This window comes from Triturus cristatus, chromosome 3_2 (genome assembly GCF_964204655.1).
Source record: "Triturus cristatus chromosome 3_2, aTriCri1.1, whole genome shotgun sequence".
Taxonomy (NCBI): domain Eukaryota; kingdom Metazoa; phylum Chordata; class Amphibia; order Caudata; family Salamandridae; genus Triturus; species Triturus cristatus.
This window is the reverse complement of record NC_140584.1, coordinates 394,875,422-394,896,039: the sequence shown is the minus strand read 5'-3', so window position 1 is coordinate 394,896,039 and position 20,618 is coordinate 394,875,422. Positions and strand designations below refer to the sequence as shown.

General features: G+C 45.4%; 1 protein-coding gene across 1 annotated transcript in view; it reads right to left on the bottom strand.

Annotated features, from left to right (window-relative positions):
- The window catches only part of GRIK3 (glutamate ionotropic receptor kainate type subunit 3), a 1,116,666-nt gene that overhangs the window by 594,865 nt on the left and 501,183 nt on the right, over nt 1-20,618 (bottom strand). Inside the window, exon 2 of the mRNA XM_085647918.1 lies at nt 3,710-3,886. Coding sequence (XP_085504044.1) covers nt 3,710-3,886 — 177 coding nt within the window. The remainder of the gene's footprint in view (nt 1-3,709; nt 3,887-20,618) is intronic.

The window sequence follows — 20,618 nt, the reverse complement described above, 5'->3', positions numbered from 1 at the left end:
CAGCAAGTAAGATAAGTGGGAGGGAGAAAAGGATAGCACAAGAAGCGCCAGGAAAGGGAAGGAGATAGACATAGAATTAGAAATCATTGTACAATGTCTAAAACTTACTAAGGTGACTGTCTCACGCTCCAAAGTGCCAACAGGCAGACCTTTCACATAACATAGCTCAAAGGTGCATTTAGCCGTGGGCCCATGAAGCAGAGGCAGGAGCTCTTGGGGCTACCAGTTTACCAATATATTCCGTTGTCTGAAGAGGGGCATTTCACAGGATGCTGGAGGACTAGCCCCAACGATTCGCTATCATAGTGTGATCTGAGTGAGGCTTTTGATGGTCTTCCTAGGCAGCCTGGCTGACTGGTTCAGTGAGATCCCTGTGCTGTTTGCCAAATAGGGCTAGAGCCCGAGGATGGCTGAAGTGTGTGTGCCAAGAAGAGTTGGAGAACATGCATCAACATGAAGGTTTACGAAAACTGACAAGGTCAAACATTTTTACAAGGAGCATCACATCCTAAATTTGTTTGGAGCTTGTCTTCTGTCAAGAACATGAGTAAATCCTTCTCCAGGTTGGGATTGTAGAAGAAGCATTTTTAAAACTTGTGCCGATGTAAAGAAAGGTTTATATCTCAGGGCAAAAAAAATCCTTGTGAAATAAAAAAAAGTAGGCAAGTGCAAATACACTTTTGCTACGCATTTACGAATGTGGAAATGTACAACAATGTACATTTATGCCTGTGAGATGCTTATAAATCTCAGTACTCCTGGAAGGATGTGGTTCTGGCAGCTTCCCTACCAGTGCTAGATTACAAATATAGGTCACATGTGCATGAATACTATGTTCCGATGTTTCCGACCCTTGAACAAGATGTTGACAAAATGCTTTTCTAAATATATGTGTCAACTGTTCACATACTAGGAATGATTTGTAATTGCAGTTCGTCTTCAGCTTCACTCCCCCATTTGATTTGGGCACCTGATCTGTAATCATTGCATGGTAGATCAGCAGTTTTCATCACCCAGTCATGGAGTGACAAGCGTAATAACTAAAACTTGGGAAGTAATTACAAATGCAGGTTAATTTATTTATTTGTCAAATTTCATTTGTGTCATCACAAATTAAGCATTCCTAGCGAATATGTAAACTACACTGCATTAGGCTAACAGCAAGTGATTTCTGCTAAATTATGTTATGATATGTTATATTGATTTGTTCAGCACACTAATCACCAGAGAGAGTATTCAGGCGCTTAGGCAAGTGTTGAGGTTTGTGGTCCAAGGTGCTGATATCAAGAGCCAGGAAGTGAGCAGGAGGCTCTCATATGTTGAGGAAGGTCGTTTAATGTCTTGGGTGTGATGTAGGAGAATTAGTGACCTCCAGTTTTGCTTCTGCAGATGTGGAGAGTGTGTGCGAGTGAGAGTGAGGCATATCATAGGTGTCTGGTGTATGCGGCTCGTCAGGTATTCTGGTCTTGTGTTGTGTAGAGCTGTGCATGTGTGCGTGAGAAGTGTGAATTGCCTGCGCTTGTGAATAGGGAACCAGTGAAGCTTCTTGAGGTGCAGTGTCATATGGGTACAATGTGGAATGTTGAATATGAGTCTTGCAGCGGTGCTCTGGAGTCTGTATAGTAGGTGTTTGGAGATTTTGGCTTGGAGAGTGTTGCCGTAGTCCCGCCTGCTAGCGATAAGTGCTTGTGTGACTGTCTGCCTGGTGTTCTGAGACAACCGTTTGAAGAATTTTCACGGCATGCATAGGATGAGGAAGCAGGAGGTGCACACTACATTGACTTGAAAAAAACTACAAAAAAATAAAACTGCAAAAACCTCTAAACTGACCTATGTCACTTCAATAGCTGGCCACTCAGGCTCATGCATGAAACATGTCCCCAAAATATTTGCTCAACCAGGATATTTCATAAAACCATATTTATTATTTGTGAAATGTGTTTTGGGTTTTTCTCTTTTTAAATTTGTTTTTCATTATTATACATTAGCAGAAAGTTTGAAAGTAGACACACAAGCAGAATACAAGTACATGAACTATATTGAGAACGTGATATAACAGGACTATTCTGCTTGTGTGTTTGCTTTCAAGCTTTCTGCATTGACTTGAGCCATCATGTTGAGCTTGTCATCTATTTTTCTTACATGGTCTATGTGTGTGGGTATTGGTATTAGTTCTGACGGCCACCAGGTGGAGTCCCATGGGAAATTCCTGTTGCCGAAGACTGGTACTTCCATCTTGTCGGTTGAGCTACAGGCAGTTGGTTCACATCCAGTCTGCTTCCATGGTCATGCAGTTGGTGAAGTTGGTTCCGGTGGTGGTTGTTTTGTCCCTCAGGGAAAGGATGAGTTGGGTGTTTTTGGAATAGGAGATGATGGGGATGTCTTGTGATCGGATGATGTTAGCTAGGGGTGTCATGTATATGTTGAAAAGGTTGGGGCTGAAGTACAATCTCTGTGGGACTCCGCATATCAATTTCTTGATCTCTGATGTGAATGGTGGCAACCTGACCCTTTTGATCATTGTTGCTTCTTGCTAATTCTGCAGTATTAAAACAAAGCTTCCTCTATCTAAGTACTTAGTTCCTAAGTACTCAAAGATTACTGAAACGCTTCCCATATTTAAGATCATTATTTGGGACCCCGGGCCCCAATTGCTCTGTAGTCACTTGGATTGATGAATGGCTGAGTGGCCGCTCTGACTAATTGAACTTGCACTTTTAAATGCTTCGTTGTGAATTCAGTGAATCTAGAAGCCGTAATATTGAGCATTTTTCAAAATAAAGTCCTGCATCCACCTGAGAAATCAGCAATTAGTTGCAGCAATGGAACAGTTCACCTGTGCCAGAAATCTGTATGTAGGCTGTAGGCTACGGTTAAGCATCAGAGCAGAGCTGACTCTGTTTTTAATTAAATGCATACAGCGGAACAATGAAGCTAAGTTGTCTATAGAGGTCTTATATATTCCAATGGGATTAGAGTGCTATGCTGGTGTAATGATTACCATGCTCATGATCATTATTATTGATATATTACTTATCATCATATTTTTTATTAAGTGCAGAGAGCATAGTGGAAGCTGGTCGCATGAGAGAGGCAAAGAAAATGGTGTTCTTTTTCCCAGGTCATGGGCCCCTTAGTGCGAAGCTGGCCATAAACCTCTTGTCCAGATTGTTAGGAACAAACATGGTGGGAATTTTTACATTGGGAATGTGTTTTGTTGGCAAATTCTGTTAGCGACTCCTACCTCTTTTTCTTATGTATCCCTCAACTCCTGCCGCAAAGGGTCTCGTTTATTCTGGGTGCATTCATTTCGAAGTTAGATGCATTGTGCCATTCAAATTGTGTCCAAATTGTTTATGATATATATGAAGAGTGTTTACTTGAGTACTTTATGTGTGAGACTTTACTAGAATTTGTATCCATGTGCGAGGTCAAATAGACTTAATAGACTTGAAACCATGTTAAAACGTTGAATACATTGACCAGCTACAACTCAGATTTGGACCTAAAAGAAATAGGTTCACAAAAAGAGCACATCCAGTTATGGGTTTGATCCAACATATAGTAACACAAATGCTAACAGCGTAAGTCCCAGCACTGCGTTTGGGGTTCTGAAGAAGACCGCTTTGTTTCAGTGTGTATCTCTACCTAACTGTTGTCACACATACATTTTCAGTGGAGAATAAAATGTAGCAAATCCTGCACCCACCTTTTCTGTTGGCTTCAAAGCTGTCGTAAAGGTTTATTCTTTGAATGTCGTATGTCAATGTTGTGTTTGGTAGTAATGTTCTGTTTCTGTTGATTATGTTGGCAGCAAATCGAAAGGCGTGCTCCTCAGCACTAACAAGTTGTCCACTGGATCCTTCCAAAAATTCGAAGATCCCTCCTGCAGAAGAAAGAAAATTCGTTAATGAGTGGTCATTTTAGATTACTATGCAGATTATCTTGCAGAATTTACAAAGAGAACTGATCCCTTGTTAACTAATTCATCTCACGCCGCAGATGTTGTTTCTTCCTTTCCTATTGAAAAGTAAGGTCTTTGTCAATAATCAATAAAAGAGATATAACACACGGAAGTCATGTGAAAACTTCATTCAACAAAGTCCAAAACCCTAGGCCAGACCTACTACAAGAAGTGGGAAGGATTGATACTTTGGCATAAGGATCACTCTACAATTCCATCGTAACTTCACTCTGGAAGCTAAAGAGAAGAGATGTGTAATTTAAAAGGGCTTTGGTTCTTCACAAATTATTAAATTGAAAGAAAAAAACACAAATATGATGACGTTTTCAAATTTAAAAAATAGAAAAACGTTTGGAAATGTAGGTTTTAAGGGAGAGAGATTATGCAACTGGAGTTTGTGTCTATTTTTTCAAGAAAATAAACAAAACATCCTTATTAGTTTTTCTCTTATTTTCTAGAAAATATTCGGGTGCGTTTTTGCATAAAACTTTTACTGTAAATACTGAGCATTTTCATGTTAGTCATAAATGAAAAAAATCATATCTCAAATTTCATGTAATTGCATAAATCTGGATGCCACCCAGTTAATAAAGCAGAATTATAATTTGACATCTACATACTGAAGAGTTATGGTCTTTTAGGACCAGGTCACTATACAAAGAAGTATGACATTTTAGGACTAATGCACATTTTGAATGAATAAATGCATTTCAAGAGGGAAGATAAATTGCAAGTGTATTATAGCTTTCATGTCGCAACAGCCCTTTACTTACTTGCCAATGCTGTCACTAGTAAATGTAAATGTCACCTGTGATGGTGTGTGTTCGTAGTGTTTGGATTGGAATGAAACAAGATGCTATCCTGCAAGGACCAGCTAAACCACTGTCCATGCCATGGAGGAACTAGGGTGCATGCATACAGGGTGGCACATGTCGTGCCCCCCAGCATGCATCCACATGTGAAGGAGGCATAGGGGGCCCTGCAGGGCCCCTTTATTCCATCTCTGCCACGGTGTTCATGGAGTAGGAACCTCCATGACTCCGCCGGCAGTGAGGAAACTTGTAATATGCTTTGTGGGACCTCGGCTGTCCTGCCAAGCATATTACGCCTCCTGACAGCCATAACACTGCTAGGGAATGGCGGTTCCCTGGTGGCTGCCGTTGTCCTGGCAAGCATATTGTGGCCTCTTGACCACTGCAACACCTCGAGGGAATGTCAGTTCCATGGTGGCTGCAGCGCGGCAATTGCGGTCTGACCACCTTAATCGTAATAGAGCAGTCAGGAGACCGCCACTGTAGCGCCCCCATGAGTCTGGCGGTCTGTGGACCGCCAGACTCGTAATAGCGCCCCCAATGACAAAGGCAGGAAAATGCCAACTTTCTAAAAGTGGCATTTTCAAAATTGTACCTGGTCTCATTTGGAAATTACAGCTTATTATAAGTTCGACGGTAACTCCAATGTTAGTCTAAGGGAGAGGTAGGCCTTGCAGCCGCGAAATACACTACCAGAACATGTGAAACCCTCTGGGCCATCCAGTGCCTAAAATAGGGGTGACTTATGTATATAAAAAGGGAAGGTTTGGACTTGGCAAAAGGTTTATTTTGCCAGGACAGCATGACAGTTAGAAACTGCACACACAAGCTGCAGTGGCAAACCTGAGATATGTTTTAAAAGTCTACTTCAGTGGGCAGCACAGTCAGTGCTGCAGGCCCGCTAGTAGCATTTAATTTACAGGCCCTGAGCATATGCAGTGCCACCTTACCAGGGACTTACAAGTAAATTAAACATGCCAATTGAAGAGAAGCCAATATTACTGTGTTTTAAGGAGTGTGCGCACACACTTTAGCACTGGTTAGCAGTGGTAAAGTGCACTGAGTCCTAAAGTCAGCAAAAACAAGATCAGCAAAAATGGCAGAGGAAGGCAAACATTTGGGGGGCAGTCCACCCTAAGGCTGACAGGTCTAACATACGGCCTTCTCAGGACAAAGGAAGCCATGCCAATGAATACCTAACAGAAATCACATCATACAAACTATGATATATTTTTTTCTATTTACATATACACATCTATGAGGAATAATTTTACAACCAATTGATTCATCTTCCAAGATTGACTGTGGCATTGCTATAAGAAAGTGTTTGTTTGCTTGTCTTCCTTTGTCCTGAGAAGGCCATAAATTAGGGTGGCCAAAACATGTTGACTTCAACTTCGGAGGAGTACAACAATGTCCAACTAATACAGACTTTCTTGTTCATGAGGAGTAAAATATTCAGATCACTGTACCCAACAGACCTTCTTTTTTTTTTTTTGCAATTATTTTTATTGGCATAAATAAAGGTTTGAAAAACATCAGTATACACAGTGAAATGTAAGTCTGTCTCGAACCCAAAGGGAGTTACAGATGAGGATTGTGGTACATGCATTGATATAAAACAATACTGGTATACGAAAAACAATAAGGGAATGGGGGAGAGGCATGTACAGAGAGAGGAAGAGAAAAGTGAAGAAGGGAAGAAGGGGAGAAAAGGGAAAAGAAAAAGGAAAAAGTGGGCTGGTCAGGTAAAGCCCGGGTACAGAAGAGAGTGCGGGGGATGAACGGAATGACAGACTGAGGGTGTGAAGGGCACCGGGTGGCAGCAATGAGGAATCAAGAGTAACCAAGAATCAGGGCATGTTGGGGGGAGGTCATGCTGTAGAAAAGATGAACAAGTGAGAAGAAAGATATCCACCCTGTCCATTAAGTTGTAAATTACTTTTTCGTAGGATGCAGTCTTATACATGGCTGTAAGCCACTTCTCATGTGACGGCATCTGCGGGGAGTGCCAGTGCAGCAGTAAACAGATCTTGGTGGCTGTGAGGACAGTGGTGAGTAAGCAGCTGGCATGATGGGGAAAATGGGAGAGGTCCACAAGGTCATAGAGGAGAATTAGAGGGCTCAGGATTGGTGAGGGCAGGTCCATAGATTCCCGGATTGTAAACCCCTCTGTTGTCCAGAAGGGAGAGATTGCAGTGTTGTAAATTAAGGCAGAATGTGATTAAGCATTTACTGAAAACATTAGTGTTTCCCTTTTATCGTGTTTTCCCCATTATGTTGGCCGAAGTCCGGACTCCATTTTGTATTGACATGCTGCCATGTGTTCACCACGAGGAGAGTCCGACTTCTGTGTTAGTTGCTCTTGTAATCTGCCTAGCAACAGGTTATAAATAGCTCTCCCTTGTCCGTCTGGCGCATGCCCAGACTTGACCACATCTGTTATAATTAGCTTTGCTTGACCATGTGTTTTCGCGGGCCCAAGGAGTGTGTTAGCTCCGCCCATGTATTGATTCGGTATCGAGAATGACCCTAAATGGTAATGTTCTTCAACTTAGTGGTATCCACCCACTCATGAGCCCCTTCGCTGTGTATAAAAGGGGACTGTGTATGCAAGTTCTTTGTGCTACTCCTTGCAATACTGAAGAGTGTTGTGTGGATTGTAGGACCACCCTTAAGGGTTAATAAACGTTGTTTTTGTACTTTGCAGTTTCCGTGCCAACTTCCTTATAGATTTCGTTACAGAAGAGCGAACCCTTGTCTCTTGCGGGCCTAGCTGGGGCTTGTATTCATCAATTGGCGCCCGTCACGTGGGGCTCATCGGCGACTCGGATGCTCGAAGGACTGGTCGCGACGAAGGTGAGGAGTTTGGCCAGGGACGTGATCACTGCCAGCGGCGTCTTAGCCTTGGCATCCCGAGGTTTTTCTTCCTTCCCTTCCGAGCTGACCATCTGGGTGGCGCCGGTCATCGACTGAGACCTCTTCTGTCGGTCCTGCCGTGAGAGCCGTTTGGGCGATTGTGGAGCTTGGCAGTTGGAACCTGGACTCTTGATTGGTAAGAACCGTTGTACGGTACTTGCTCCGAGTTTTGAAGCCTGGTCTGGCTATTTGAGTTTGATTGATGGTGACTAGTCATATTTTGAATTTGTCTTTGTGAAAATATATGCGTTGCAACACATATAGGCAGGTAATGTGGAGAAATTTCTCCGGAGCTGTGTAAACTTTGAACGGCGCAACGATTAAGTGCCATTTTTCTTGATAATACTGCATATTTTGCATTATTCCTAGCATGCCTGCTTTTAGCGCACTTCGTAAGTGGTGCTGCTGTCTTGGGAACCGGTTGAACCTCGAGGAATCTGCTCCAGCTCCCCCAGAGGGGACTCCTAATAGGGATATGTACGTGAAGCATGGTCTTTCTTCCATAATGTACAGCACGTTATGGAGGAAATATACTAGGAAGGATCCTGAGTTGCGATGGCCTTTGTATGGATCGTTTGATATACGTAAGATTGAGTATGTGGAACAGTGTATGTGTAAGCGACGTGCTCGTCAGGATATGTTTGAGTGTGTGCGATTATGGGTGAAGGAAGTGCGTGAGCGAGAGAAACGTGAGAAAGCGCTGTTTGATAAGGAGCAGCGAAAGAATGATCATGTGCGAGCGCAGGAAGCGAAGCGTCGGGAGGATAAAGAGCAAACGGACAGACAAGAGAAAGAGCGTAGGCTACAAGTTTCGGGTCAATATGTTGTTCGTCAGCCGCTTTATCCTGTCCTTAATAATCCTGATGACGATTTTTATTTACTAGATCGCTCTCCGCCCCCTTATGTTGGCGCATCTGCTCCACGGCCGCAAGATTCTGGCCCGGCTCCGGGTAAGGTCGACACACGGTCCATGTTATCGGCCGAGCATATGGCTGAGCTCCGGAAACTTTCCCTTCGTGCACTTAAGGGCAAGATGTCTATGGATGAGTTGTTCCATGCTTGGGGGTCGTGGCAAGATAGAGAGAGGGTGTATTTTCTGTCTCATTTTTCAGAAGAAGTAATCGCAGCTTTCCGAAAATATTCTAGTGTCTTTGAGCCTGACGACGTGTCTTTGGATGCCGGAGCATTACGTAATGGTGTTTTTTCTCCCCCTAAGGCTTCTGAGGCGGCTCGGCGGCTGTTCGCTTTGCGGGACGAGGTACTGGCCCTTAGAGAGAAAGCACGTCAACAAACGGAGGAGGAGAAGCAGTCGGATTCGTCTGCAGCAGGGGGCCACCCATCCGCCTCCCAGTCAGATAAGGATGACATAGTGCATGCTAAACCAATGCGAGAGGCGGCGCCTTTGTATGTTCCTCCTAAAGGAGCGGGGACTAGCTCGGATGTTAACTCCGCCGATGCAAGGGGATATTTTGTATATAACTGGGTTTATACTCCATGGCATAGGGCCGATGTTATGGCATTAAAGAATGCGCTGCCTGACCCCCGCAAGAATCCAGCGGCCTTCTACGAAGAAGTCGAGGGGGCCTTGAATTCTTGCATTATGACCTTGGCGGATATAGACCTGTTCTTTGGCCTTATCCTACCGCCGGATACGTGGCGCTCTGTCCGGAAGGTAGATGATGCGGTTGCCTTCAAGGCCCGGTGGTCTGACCTTGAGGATGAGGATAGGGAACGGAAGCCCGCACAGAAACCACCCCAGAATATTTTAGATCTCCCTGCGGCTATTGTGGCTAAGTTGAAGACGATTATCCCCCCTAAAAAGATTGACTGGAATATGTTAGCAGCATGTAAACAGAAAGTTGACGAGTCAGTCGCGGACTTCTTTACGCGTTTTGAGGAAACGTTCCATGATTTTAGTGGCCAGTCGCTTACTGACGACACGGGCCGCCACCTTTTCGCGGACAAATATGTGGCTAATCTGCTGCCGGCAGTTGCGGCCCGGTTAAAAGCGAGTGAGAGTTCTTGGTCCTCCGCGACACCGACGGCCCTTCTGACCATTGCCCAGTATTATGAGCGTCAGGAGCACGAGGCGAAGGGCCAGGAGGAGAAGAAATCGAAAGATCTTAAAACCAAAGTGATGTTAGCACAAGTATATGGCCCGCCCCGCCGGGGTAATAATAATAGAGGAAGGGGCGGATCTTATGGTCCCCCTTCGGGCCGATCTGATTTGAATAGGAACCAGTGTGCGTATTGCAAGCAGTTGGGCCATTGGGCCAGGGATTGCCCAGCGTTGCGTGCTTCGCGTCAGGGGCACACTCCGGGTGGGCCGAGAGGTAGAGGGGGCTTCTCGAACTTTAGAGGGAATTCCAACGATAATGTCCGTTTCGATACTGCCGGACAGCACCGAGATAGCTCAAATGTTTTCGATCGCCAGCACCAGTATCATGTATCGGACAGCGATCGATTGGGATATCACGATTCTCCGCATGCATAGGAATGCGTAGGATGGGGGTCCGAATCAGTTGAGGTGCCGGTCGATCAGACGGGTCCTTCTGTATCGGCTGAGGTTTTAGGTTCTACTGATCAGTTCCTAGTGGATACAGGAGCGACACGTAGTGCATTGTCTAGGTACTTGGTTCCGGGGGCTCCCCCATCCGGCTCAATAGTTACATCGGTAGGGTTTGACGGTACACTTTCCCGAAGCCCTCTTTCACAGCCCCTTGCATTTAAAGTTGATTGTTTTTCTGCGCCTTGTCCGTTTCTGCTTGCTCCGTACACACCGGATAACATTATGGGCCTTGATATGTTAAAGCATTTTAGGGCTACAATTTGCTGTTCCCCTGAGGGTGTGAGGGTGATTTTAAATGACAACTACCCCCGATCTGGGCGGATGTGTACGATCTCAGAGGATGCGTTGTTGGCTACCCTCCCCCAAACTTTATGGGCAACATCGGACACAGATGTCGGACAAATGGTGATTCCTCCGGTCCACATTAGTGTCCAGGAGGGGGCGGTACTACCGCGCCTCCCACAGTATCGTATTTCCCAGGAGGGCGAGGAGGCTCTCATACAGATTGTGCAAGACTTGATCGCAGTGGGGGTAGTGGAAGAAGTTCCCTATAATATCTGTAACAGTCCGATTCTCCCTATTCTGAAAAAGGACACGGATGCAAAGGTTTATCGGTTCATAATTGATTTGGTGAGGTGAACAAGATCGTGATACCTCAGTATCCGGTGGTTTCCGATATCACGACGTTGCTTACCTTGGTCCCGCCTACGGCGACCGTGTTCTCAGTGATTGATTTGAAAAATGCCTTCTTTTCTATTCCCATTCACCCTGATAGCCGATTTCTTTTTGGGTTCACATTAAACAATAGATCTTATCGTTTTTGTAGAATTCCCCAGGGCTATACAGAAAGCCCTAGTATTTATAGTCAGGCTTTGAAGCGGCAGTTGGATTCCTTTGCCTTACTCGAGGGGGTCGCCCTCATTCAATATGTTGATGACATCCTGTTGGCGGCTGACACCCTGGAGTTGTGTGAGAAAAGCACGATAGCCTTACTTTCTTTTTTAGCGTCCCACAATCATAAGGTCTCTAGGAAGAAATTGCAATTCTGTAGACCAAAGGTGACTTATTTGGGTCACCTTTTGTCTAAGGAGGGGCGTGCACTCACACCAGATCGTATCCAAGTAATTTTGGACACACCAAGGCCATCCACGCAGAAGGATGTGCGTGCATTTTTGGGTCTTGTTTCTTTTTGTAGACAGTGGATATTGGGGTTTTCACACATAGCTAAGCCATTACTAGCGCTCTTGACAAAAGACACGCCCATCCCGATCCCCTGGTCAGATGAATGTGACGCTGCTTTTCAGCAATTAAGACAGGCCCTTTGTTCAGCACCAGTGTTAGGGACCCCTGATTATGCAAAACCCTTTTCGTTGTATGTGCATGAGAAAGATGGATGTGCATTATCAGTCTTAGTGCAGATGCACGGCGATAAGCAGCGCCCTTGTGCATACTTTTCGGCTGTGCTTGATCCTGTCGCCCGAGCATTACCAGGGTGTTTTCGCTCGGTTGCGGCGACAGCTGTGTCAATACGCCAAAGTGAGGGAATTGTATTGTCCCATAAACTGTTGGTGTTAGTTCCCCACGCTGTTGATGCCCTGCTTAATCAAACAAAGACGCAGCATTTGACCAGTGCCCGTTTAACGGGATATGAGTTGACGCTTTTAGCTCCTCACATTACGTTAAAAAGGTGCGTGACATTAAACCCGGCCACATTGTTGCCATACCCCGAGACCCAGCCTGAGGCACAGAAAGCGCATGATTGTATTCTTGTGACTGAGGAACAAACAAAGGGTCGTATTGATCTCCAGGATACGCCCTTTTCAGATGTAGATGGAGAGTTGTGGGTGGATGGATCATGCCTGAAGCTACCAGATGGTACGACTTCAGCAGCGTATGCAATTACCACGTTACAGACGATAGTGGAGACAGCACGCATACCACAGAAATCAGCTCAAGCAGCGGAACTGATAGCGTTAACACGAGCGTGTGAGCTCAGTACAGGATTGTGTGTGAATGTTTACACAGACAGCCGCTATGCCTTCGGAGTAGCGCACGATTTCGGCCTACTCTGGAAGGAGAGAGGGTTTCTAACGTCACATGGGGTACAGATAATGCATGGGGAGTTAGTTCACAACCTTTTAACTGCATTGACATACCCAAAGAAAATCGCCATTGTTAAGTGTAGCGCCCATAGGAAAGTGGTTGATAAGGTTGGAGAAGGGAATGCGTTAGCGGATCGAGTAGCACGGGAGACTGCGATGCAGCCCGGCACTACTGCCATGTATGTAGTGAAGTCACAGGTGGAGAGATGGCATGATGCGAAGGAGCAAGTGCGAGAAATACAAAAGACCGCTTCTGACAAAGAGCGGGAACGATGGGTTAGCGAAGGAGAACTGGATGACGAGGGTTGCTGGAGAAATAAGCAGATGGATAGATGGAAGTTACCCACGGCTTTTGTACAACCTATGGTCCAGATGGCACATGGGCTAGCACATGTTGGAGCTTCCGCAATTGTGAAATTGCTTACCCAAGTCTGGGAGCATCCAGAGATTGCTAGCACAGCAAAGAGGGTGGTGCAGACCTGTATGATCTGTCTGAAGTATAACCCAGGGAAAGGTACGCGAACTCCAGCAGGAGGATTTGCGACACCCACTGCACCCTTTGAGGTTCTGCAGATGGATTACATCCAGCTTGAGCGCTGTAACAATTTGAAGTATGTTCTAGTAGTGGTTTGCGCCTTCAGTAAATGGGTTGAGGCGTACCCTACGAAAGACAATACTGCAATGACTACAGCGAAGCTATTGCTGAAAGAGTTTTTCCCCCGATACGGCGTCTGTAGACTTCTGTGGAGTGATAATGGCCCTCACTTTGTAGCAGATGTTATAAAGTATGTCTTGAAGGGCCTAGGCATCACCCAGAAGTTCCACGCCGTGTTCCACCCTCAGTCTGCAGGACTAGTCGAGAAGTATAATGGTACACTGAAGCTTAAGATCGCCAAAATTCAAGCTTCAACATCTTTGACTTGGCCAGACGCCTTGCCACTGGCGTTATTGTCAATTAGTTCGGTGCCACACTCTCGAACCGGCCTTACACCCTATGAGATTGTATTTGGACGCCCAATGAATATTTGGGGTCCACCAAGGCCTAAGGCTGTGTATGATGTACCTTGTGTGATGATGAGTGATTATCTGGCACAGTTAACGGATAACTTGGTTTCTATTCATCAACAGGTCCGAGAGGCGCTCCCTGATCGGTCTACCGGCGAAGGACATGGTCTCCTGCCTGGGGATCATGTCATGCTGAAGGTCTTCGACAGAACGAACAGTTTGGAGCCGAGATGGGTCGGACCTGAGCAAGTTCTTCTTGCAACGAGGACGGCAGTGCGAGTCTCGAACAGGAAGAATTGGATCTTGCACTGTCGAAAGGTACCGCCCGGATTGGTGGAGTCTGCCGTGCTGATCGATCAACGAGACATTTTAGCAGCAGAAACAGGCCGTGCTGCAGAGCCAAACGATACTGAGGAGCTTTTTCCGGACCATACGACTTCTGGAGGAAGGCGATATCATCTGCGACCAAGGAAGTGAGGTTTCCAGTACCGGGACATACTGTCAGAACGGCCCTTGGGTTAGTGAAACGGAGAGCCGATGAGGCAAGGGGGGGGGATCAGCCCTGCATTAGTGTAGTGACACCCGTCTTGGCCCGCTGGTGAAGAAATCAACCGCTGCCCAAGGGGAAGAGTTCTGACAGACTTTTAGTTTCAGGAAGATATCAGGGTATTATTTCCTTTGACATGGAGAAGAAGAAAATTCTTTGTGCGTTGGGGTTCATGCTAACAGTAGCTATTGTTGGTATAACCACATGGTTTGTGGAGGAGGCAACTCCTGCTCGAAAGACGCTTGTGTTGACGACTCCAGTGCCTGCGGAGCACTATTTTTACACATTGCCATACCAAGAGTTGAAGCATCGGCAATCCTATTTGAATAACACTTTCATTCAGATGCTGCATCACACCCACGTTGCTACAAACGCTACGAACTGTTGGATATGTGGGATGATGCCAGCCCATCAGAAGAAAGGAGGTACGCCATTCATACCACTTCCTTTCTCTCACAATGGCTCCTGTAGAGCATGGTACACTCTGTTGTTTGCCACTCGAAAACCGACAGTGGGACGATTGCTTTTTAGACTTAATAAAGAATGTCATCAGGACAAGAATGGATATCCACAAGCGAATGGGACAATTTGGGAATGGGAAGAATACCGACCGGACAATGAATCCATCCCCTATATCTTCACGAACACCAGAGACACTGTGGGGAAGGATAAATTTGTAATCCAAGTAGCACAAGCCCAAGCGGACCTGTGTGTCCAGAGTGTGGGTTTTATCCCTGTTGGTGTCAGTGATTGTATAACTGTGTTAAACATTGATGGGTTAAATAACAGCACCTTCCTAGCATCCCATAATACCTACTTTGTATGTGGAAATAAAGGTTATTACTGTTTGCCGGCTGGGTGGTCTGGGGTATGCTATGTATCATTCCTATTACCTCCTGTATTTTTAGCACCCGCGTCATATCACAAGGATTTAAAACTGTTGAATAATGTGACTGTAAATAGATATAAACGTACTCTATCCATTGACGAGGTGGATCAAACAGATACCAGTTTGCAACAGTATATTGATTTTAATTTAGGATTGTTCTTCTTTGTTGGAGCCGCTTTGAATAGTAGGAAGATCCGAAGATTAACAAGAGTGGTAGAAGCTGTGACTAATCAGACTGCTGCTGCTCTTGGGAATCTTACGGAAGAATTACAGATTACCAGAATTGTTGCATTGCAGAACCGTATGGTATTGGATGTAATGCTAGCTGATCGAGGAGGAGCCTGTAAAATTATTGGAAGTAGCTGCTGTGTGTTCATTCCTGATCATACGCCATCCGTTTATAACGCCATTAATAAGCTGCATAAAATACCAGCTGAAATCCACACGGAAAACGGCACTTGGTCCTTTTCTGGATGGTTCTGGGCATTGGTTACTGCCTGGGGATGGAAGGTCTTAACTGGTCTCTGCATTATTATAGCAATTCTGTTCTTTCTCTGTATGTGTATTCAATGTGGACCATTGTGCTGTTCTGTATGCATTTCATTCTGCATTCCAGATAAGAAAGCTATTGCCGATGTTGCCCGCCAGAAGGGTCTAGCTAAAGAGGTTAAAGGAATGATGATAATTGACATATACGATGATTATTCTTGGAAGCCAGATGTCTTCAGTAAATGCTGAAAGGGTCGTCTGTTGTAAATTAAGGCAGAATGTGATTAAGCATTTACTGAAAACATTAGTGTTTCCCTTTTATCGTGTTTTCCCCATTATGTTGGCCGAAGTCCGGACTCCATTTTGTATTGACATGCTGCCATGTGTTCACCACGAGGAGAGTCCGACTTCTGTGTTAGTTGCTCTTGTAATCTGCCTAGCAACAGGTTATAAATAGCTCTCCCTTGTCCGTCTGGCGCATGCCCAGACTTGACCACATCTGTTATAATTAGCTTTGCTTGACCATGTGTTTTCGCGGGCCCAAGGAGTGTGTTAGCTCCGCCCATGTATTGATTCGGTATCGAGAATGACCCTAAATGGTAATGTTCTTCAACTTAGTGGTATCCACCCACTCATGAGCCCCTTCGCTGTGTATAAAAGGGGACTGTGTATGCAAGTTCTTTGTGCTACTCCTTGCAATACTGAAGAGTGTTGTGTGGATTGTAGGACCACCCTTAAGGGTTAATAAACGTTGTTTTTGTACTTTGCAGTTTCCGTGCCAACTTCCTTATAGATTTCGTTACAGAAGAGCGAACCCTTGTCTCTTGCGGGCCTAGCTGGGGCTTGTATTCATCAGCAGGACAGTCCAGTAAGATATGAACAATATTGCAGGGCATGTGATCACATTGCCAACAGGCAGAGCAAGGGAGCAGCCCCATGGCCTAAAGCTGTGCCAGGTACAGTGCCAGCCTTGAAGGACGTTAAAAAGACTGAGCTTCATCCGGGCCTCCCGTACTCCCCGGTTCAGGTGTTCCAGGAGTTCTGCCCAGTCCTCCTCGTCATATTTCACCTGCAGGTGAGGACCCAGGTCGCCTTGAGGCTAGAAAGTTGCTGTTGGGAGTAGAGGTGGAACATCAGAAAGTTATAGACCCTGGACATAGCGCCCCTGAAGTTGGCCCCAGGTATTAAGGTAAAAGAGTACCGGAGAGCGGGCAATGGTTCAGGGCTGGGGACCCAGCCTGCTCAGTACGCAATGACACAGTTGCATGTATCACCGTTGTTGGGTATGTGGCCGTCTAAATTCATCACAAGATGCCATAAAGGATTTGAGTGTGGCACAAAGATCAGGTTCATGAGGGTTAGGATGCCAGCCCTGCACCAGGGGCCCCAATCATGCATGGTCCCTCATATGTGGATACCCGTATTGTTCCAGAGGGGGGCTTTGTCGTGGAGGTATGCATCTACCGAGAGGAGTTTGTGGGCTCACATTCAGGTGGCATGCATGACCTTCTGCATAGTGTTCAGAGTCTCAGCGATGGCGGGGTCAGGAAGATAGATGGGCCCGGCAGGCCCTCTCATAGTTTGCATTCAACTACGACCCATCACGGCGGATCTTTAACCCACAGGTGCATGTACGCCAATCGTGCCAAGTACCCGGCATTAATGTTCCACTGAGGACAATCCCAATCCCACTGAGGATCTGTGGGCAGGATGTCACTGGGCCCCAAATGAAGGTCTTAATCTCCTTGTCTATCTGGCAGATGGTCAAGAGGGTTTTTTCTGAGGGGGGAGCATGCCCAACACATATGTGAATCAAGGTAAGGTAACCATCTTCACTGCTTGAGAACGGCCTAAAGATAGAAGTACAAGTGGAACCATTTAGCGTAGTCTAATTGCATTGGCTCCAAGAGGGGGTGCTGGCTGTCCGACACCATTTCTTCCAGCCCCCAAAAGCCCATCTTAATCTAGGTACTTCCTCCAGATGGATTATGGATTTAAAGGTGTGCAAAGACGCCAAGTATGTCTTTAATAAGGAGTGGCACGGAACCTATGGACACTGTGTAACCCTGCTTATGGCAGGAGTTTGCAGAACAGTGTCTATATTTTGTTGATAAATGTTTTTCGTTTGTTTTTCCATCGATTAGTGCAGGTGTTTACTATTATTTGCATTGTGATTTTTGTTGCATTAGATTACTAGATGTTTTATACATAGACTGGAAAATGAATGAATTGTCCAGATCTATTAATGGATGTAATTTGTGGCACACCTAATAAATCATGCAAAGAATATTCTTTGGTTAATTCGTTCACATTCCCAGTGAAAAATAATGATTTCATTGTGTGTCAGTACCACAGGTTCGATTTGTCCCCACGGTTAACTACTTTTTGTTTTGCCTACCGAAAGAGTCACAGTGTTGACTGCATTATCAAAACCAGGAAAGGATGACAAAATATCTCAATCCTACCATCCCTTCTCCTTATTAAATTTTCATGATAAAATTCTAGCTCGTGTGGTTGCGATCAGATTGCTGCCACTTATGGATAGACTAGTCCTTCCGGAACAGTCTGGATTTATACCTGTTAGAGCGACCTTCCACAGCCTCAGAACCTGTTTTGCTCTTTTACACAACATTAGGCCAGAGATAGATGCAATGTCGATGTTCCTCAGGCGCGCAACACCCATTGGCCTCACCGGGCTTCAGCCTTCCCCCCCGTCATGTGTGTCAGCCCGGCTGAGACAGCCTCGCGGGCTGGCGTCCGTCTAATTGCAGCCGCACCCGAGTACTTCACAGGTCTTTAAAATACAATTTACTCGTTAATGAGGCTTTTGTTGTGTTTTCACCACTAAGACTTAGCCCACCCCCGAAATCTTTTTCAGCCCCCCCCTTTCCCCCCCCCGAAATTTGGCTCTAGTTGCCCGCCTGATGTTCCTTGATGCTAAGAAGGGGCTTGATTAGCTGGAACGGCCATTCCTGGAAGAGATAATGTGCAGAATGTGTTTGGGTCTCTATCTAGTGAGACTGGTGTATTTTCAATCCACAGACTCAAAAGCCAAACAGATAGATGTCGAAATTATTCAGGATAGGAAAATGCACCATACAGGGCTGTTCCCTCCACTGTTTGGGCTGGTCATCGAGCTACTGGACTGCTGGCTGAGGAAGGTGCACTCTGAGAAGGCCTTAATATTTCCAGCTGAGAGGCTACTGTTAGTATTATATGCAGATTATATTCTGTTATTTATCGAGCAATCGAGAGGCACCTTTTTGGAACTTTCTCTGGCGTTCATATACATTGGGGGAAATCTGAAATATTCCACCTCATACCACTGAATACAGAACCAAGGATATCATTTCCACTGCACTGGCGTGAAGATTCAATTAAATATCCAGGCATTTATCAGTGGCAGTGCCTCCATGAGGGCGGAGGAGTGTCGCCCTCCGCTGGAGAGCAGGAAACACAGAAAATAAAATGGTAATAAAACGGAATTATTACCATATTATTTTCATGGTGGTAGCAGCCAAGTCTGAGGGCGGGGCAGCAGCATGGAGGAATACTGTGCACTTCAGTTTAAGGTGTGCATGTCACTTTGGTCGGCTGTCTTGTGATGGCCAGCCTGACATGCGCACTTTAAACACTCCAACCCGAACTGTCTTAGACAGCTGGGTGGAGAGAATACACAGGCTCCCAGTGCTTCACGGAGCTTCGGTCCAGTGCACTCCAGCCAACCCTGGCGCTGCTCTTATTCTGCTTGAGCAGCATGATAGCAGTGGCAGAATTGGTGGAGGGGAGTTGGACGAGGTTCTGGGATTTAGCTGCCTGTGCTGGAGGAACTATGGACTGCCAAGACAAAGAGGAGCAGTGATAGGCATTGTGAGAAACTTGCAGTTGCCTCAGTCCACTCCAGAGCTCTCATTCATGGCCCGTTATAAACACGGTTCAAAACAGACCATGATTGAAAGTTTTGACTTTGACCCTAAGGGCACTGCTAGGTTTAATTAGTGCCTGTCAGTGGGTTACATATTCACCTGCTGTCCTACCTGCTTTGTTTGCCACTGCTCGCCACTGCATTTATATAATCAGAGGCAGAGATGTGGTGCTCAGCTACACCTATGGACCTGCAATGAACACACGTTCTTACGTTGAAGATTGGATAACATTTCTTTTTTCTATAGCAGGCAGAATAGCACTTTCTAAAAGGCTGGAGTTGCCCAACTTTCCATTCCTATTCACTAATACATATATCCCCTTAAATAAATCATTTTTGACAGACTGAGTTTTCTATTATCTAGACTTCCTTGGGAGTGGCAAGCCCAGACTCATCTAGGAAATGACGACACATTCATTTGACAGAGGAGGGTTTGCTTTACCAGACCTGAAAATATATGTATATGCAGCAAATTCTCAATTTGCAATTTACTGGTTCTATCAGAAGGGCCGACTACCCTATATCATGACTCAAAGACACGAGATGGAACAAACGGTACTAGTGCATAAAATGTCCAAACCAGTACTCCTCATGAAAACAGTGAGATGTTCACATTGGACAATGTGGAGGGCTGTGGGACTCATGGAACTAAACTCATCAGCTATGACAATTGCAAAAATTACTGAGGTCTGTGGCAGATAGCATCACAAAGCATATATGGAAGAACTCTTTAGTAATACTATATTTATAACTATAGAGCAGTGTAAAGGGGACAGAAGTAGAAGTACATTAGCAGGATGGTTCACTACAGACTTCCTCAAGCAATGAAGACACAATTCAACTCATTCCCATCTAAATCCCTGTGACACAACTGATAAGCACCATATCTCTGAAAAGATGGCTCTATATACTATATAATGTGTTTACAGAACATTGTACGACAGCGGCCCGTTCAGCCTGGTGAAAATGGGAGTGGGTTCTAGAATGCACAATACAGAACCAAGGCTGGCAATACTGGTGTTAGCAGTGGAAACCTGTATGGATTAAAAGAAAGAAATGAACACTTGCTACATCTTGAACTGGATGTACTACACCTCAGAGTCTGACCATTAGTTGGACCAGAGGGTGAGCCCAACTTGTAGGAGGTGTAGTTACCCCCCTGCAGGCTTCTTCAGTTGCCCAGGAAATGCCCTGAAATTAGAAGATGCTGGGAAGACATAGTAGTCACAACAACTAAAAAAACTGAAACTCTGATCCAAATGTCACCTATGGCAATGCTACTGAGGTCTGTGAGAGACATTACTAAGCCGTCAGGAGACTGACTGACTGCGACACCCCACATCTGTCAAAAAGACGAATAGCGAAGACCTGAATGAGAGTACCCCTTCCAAAGACAG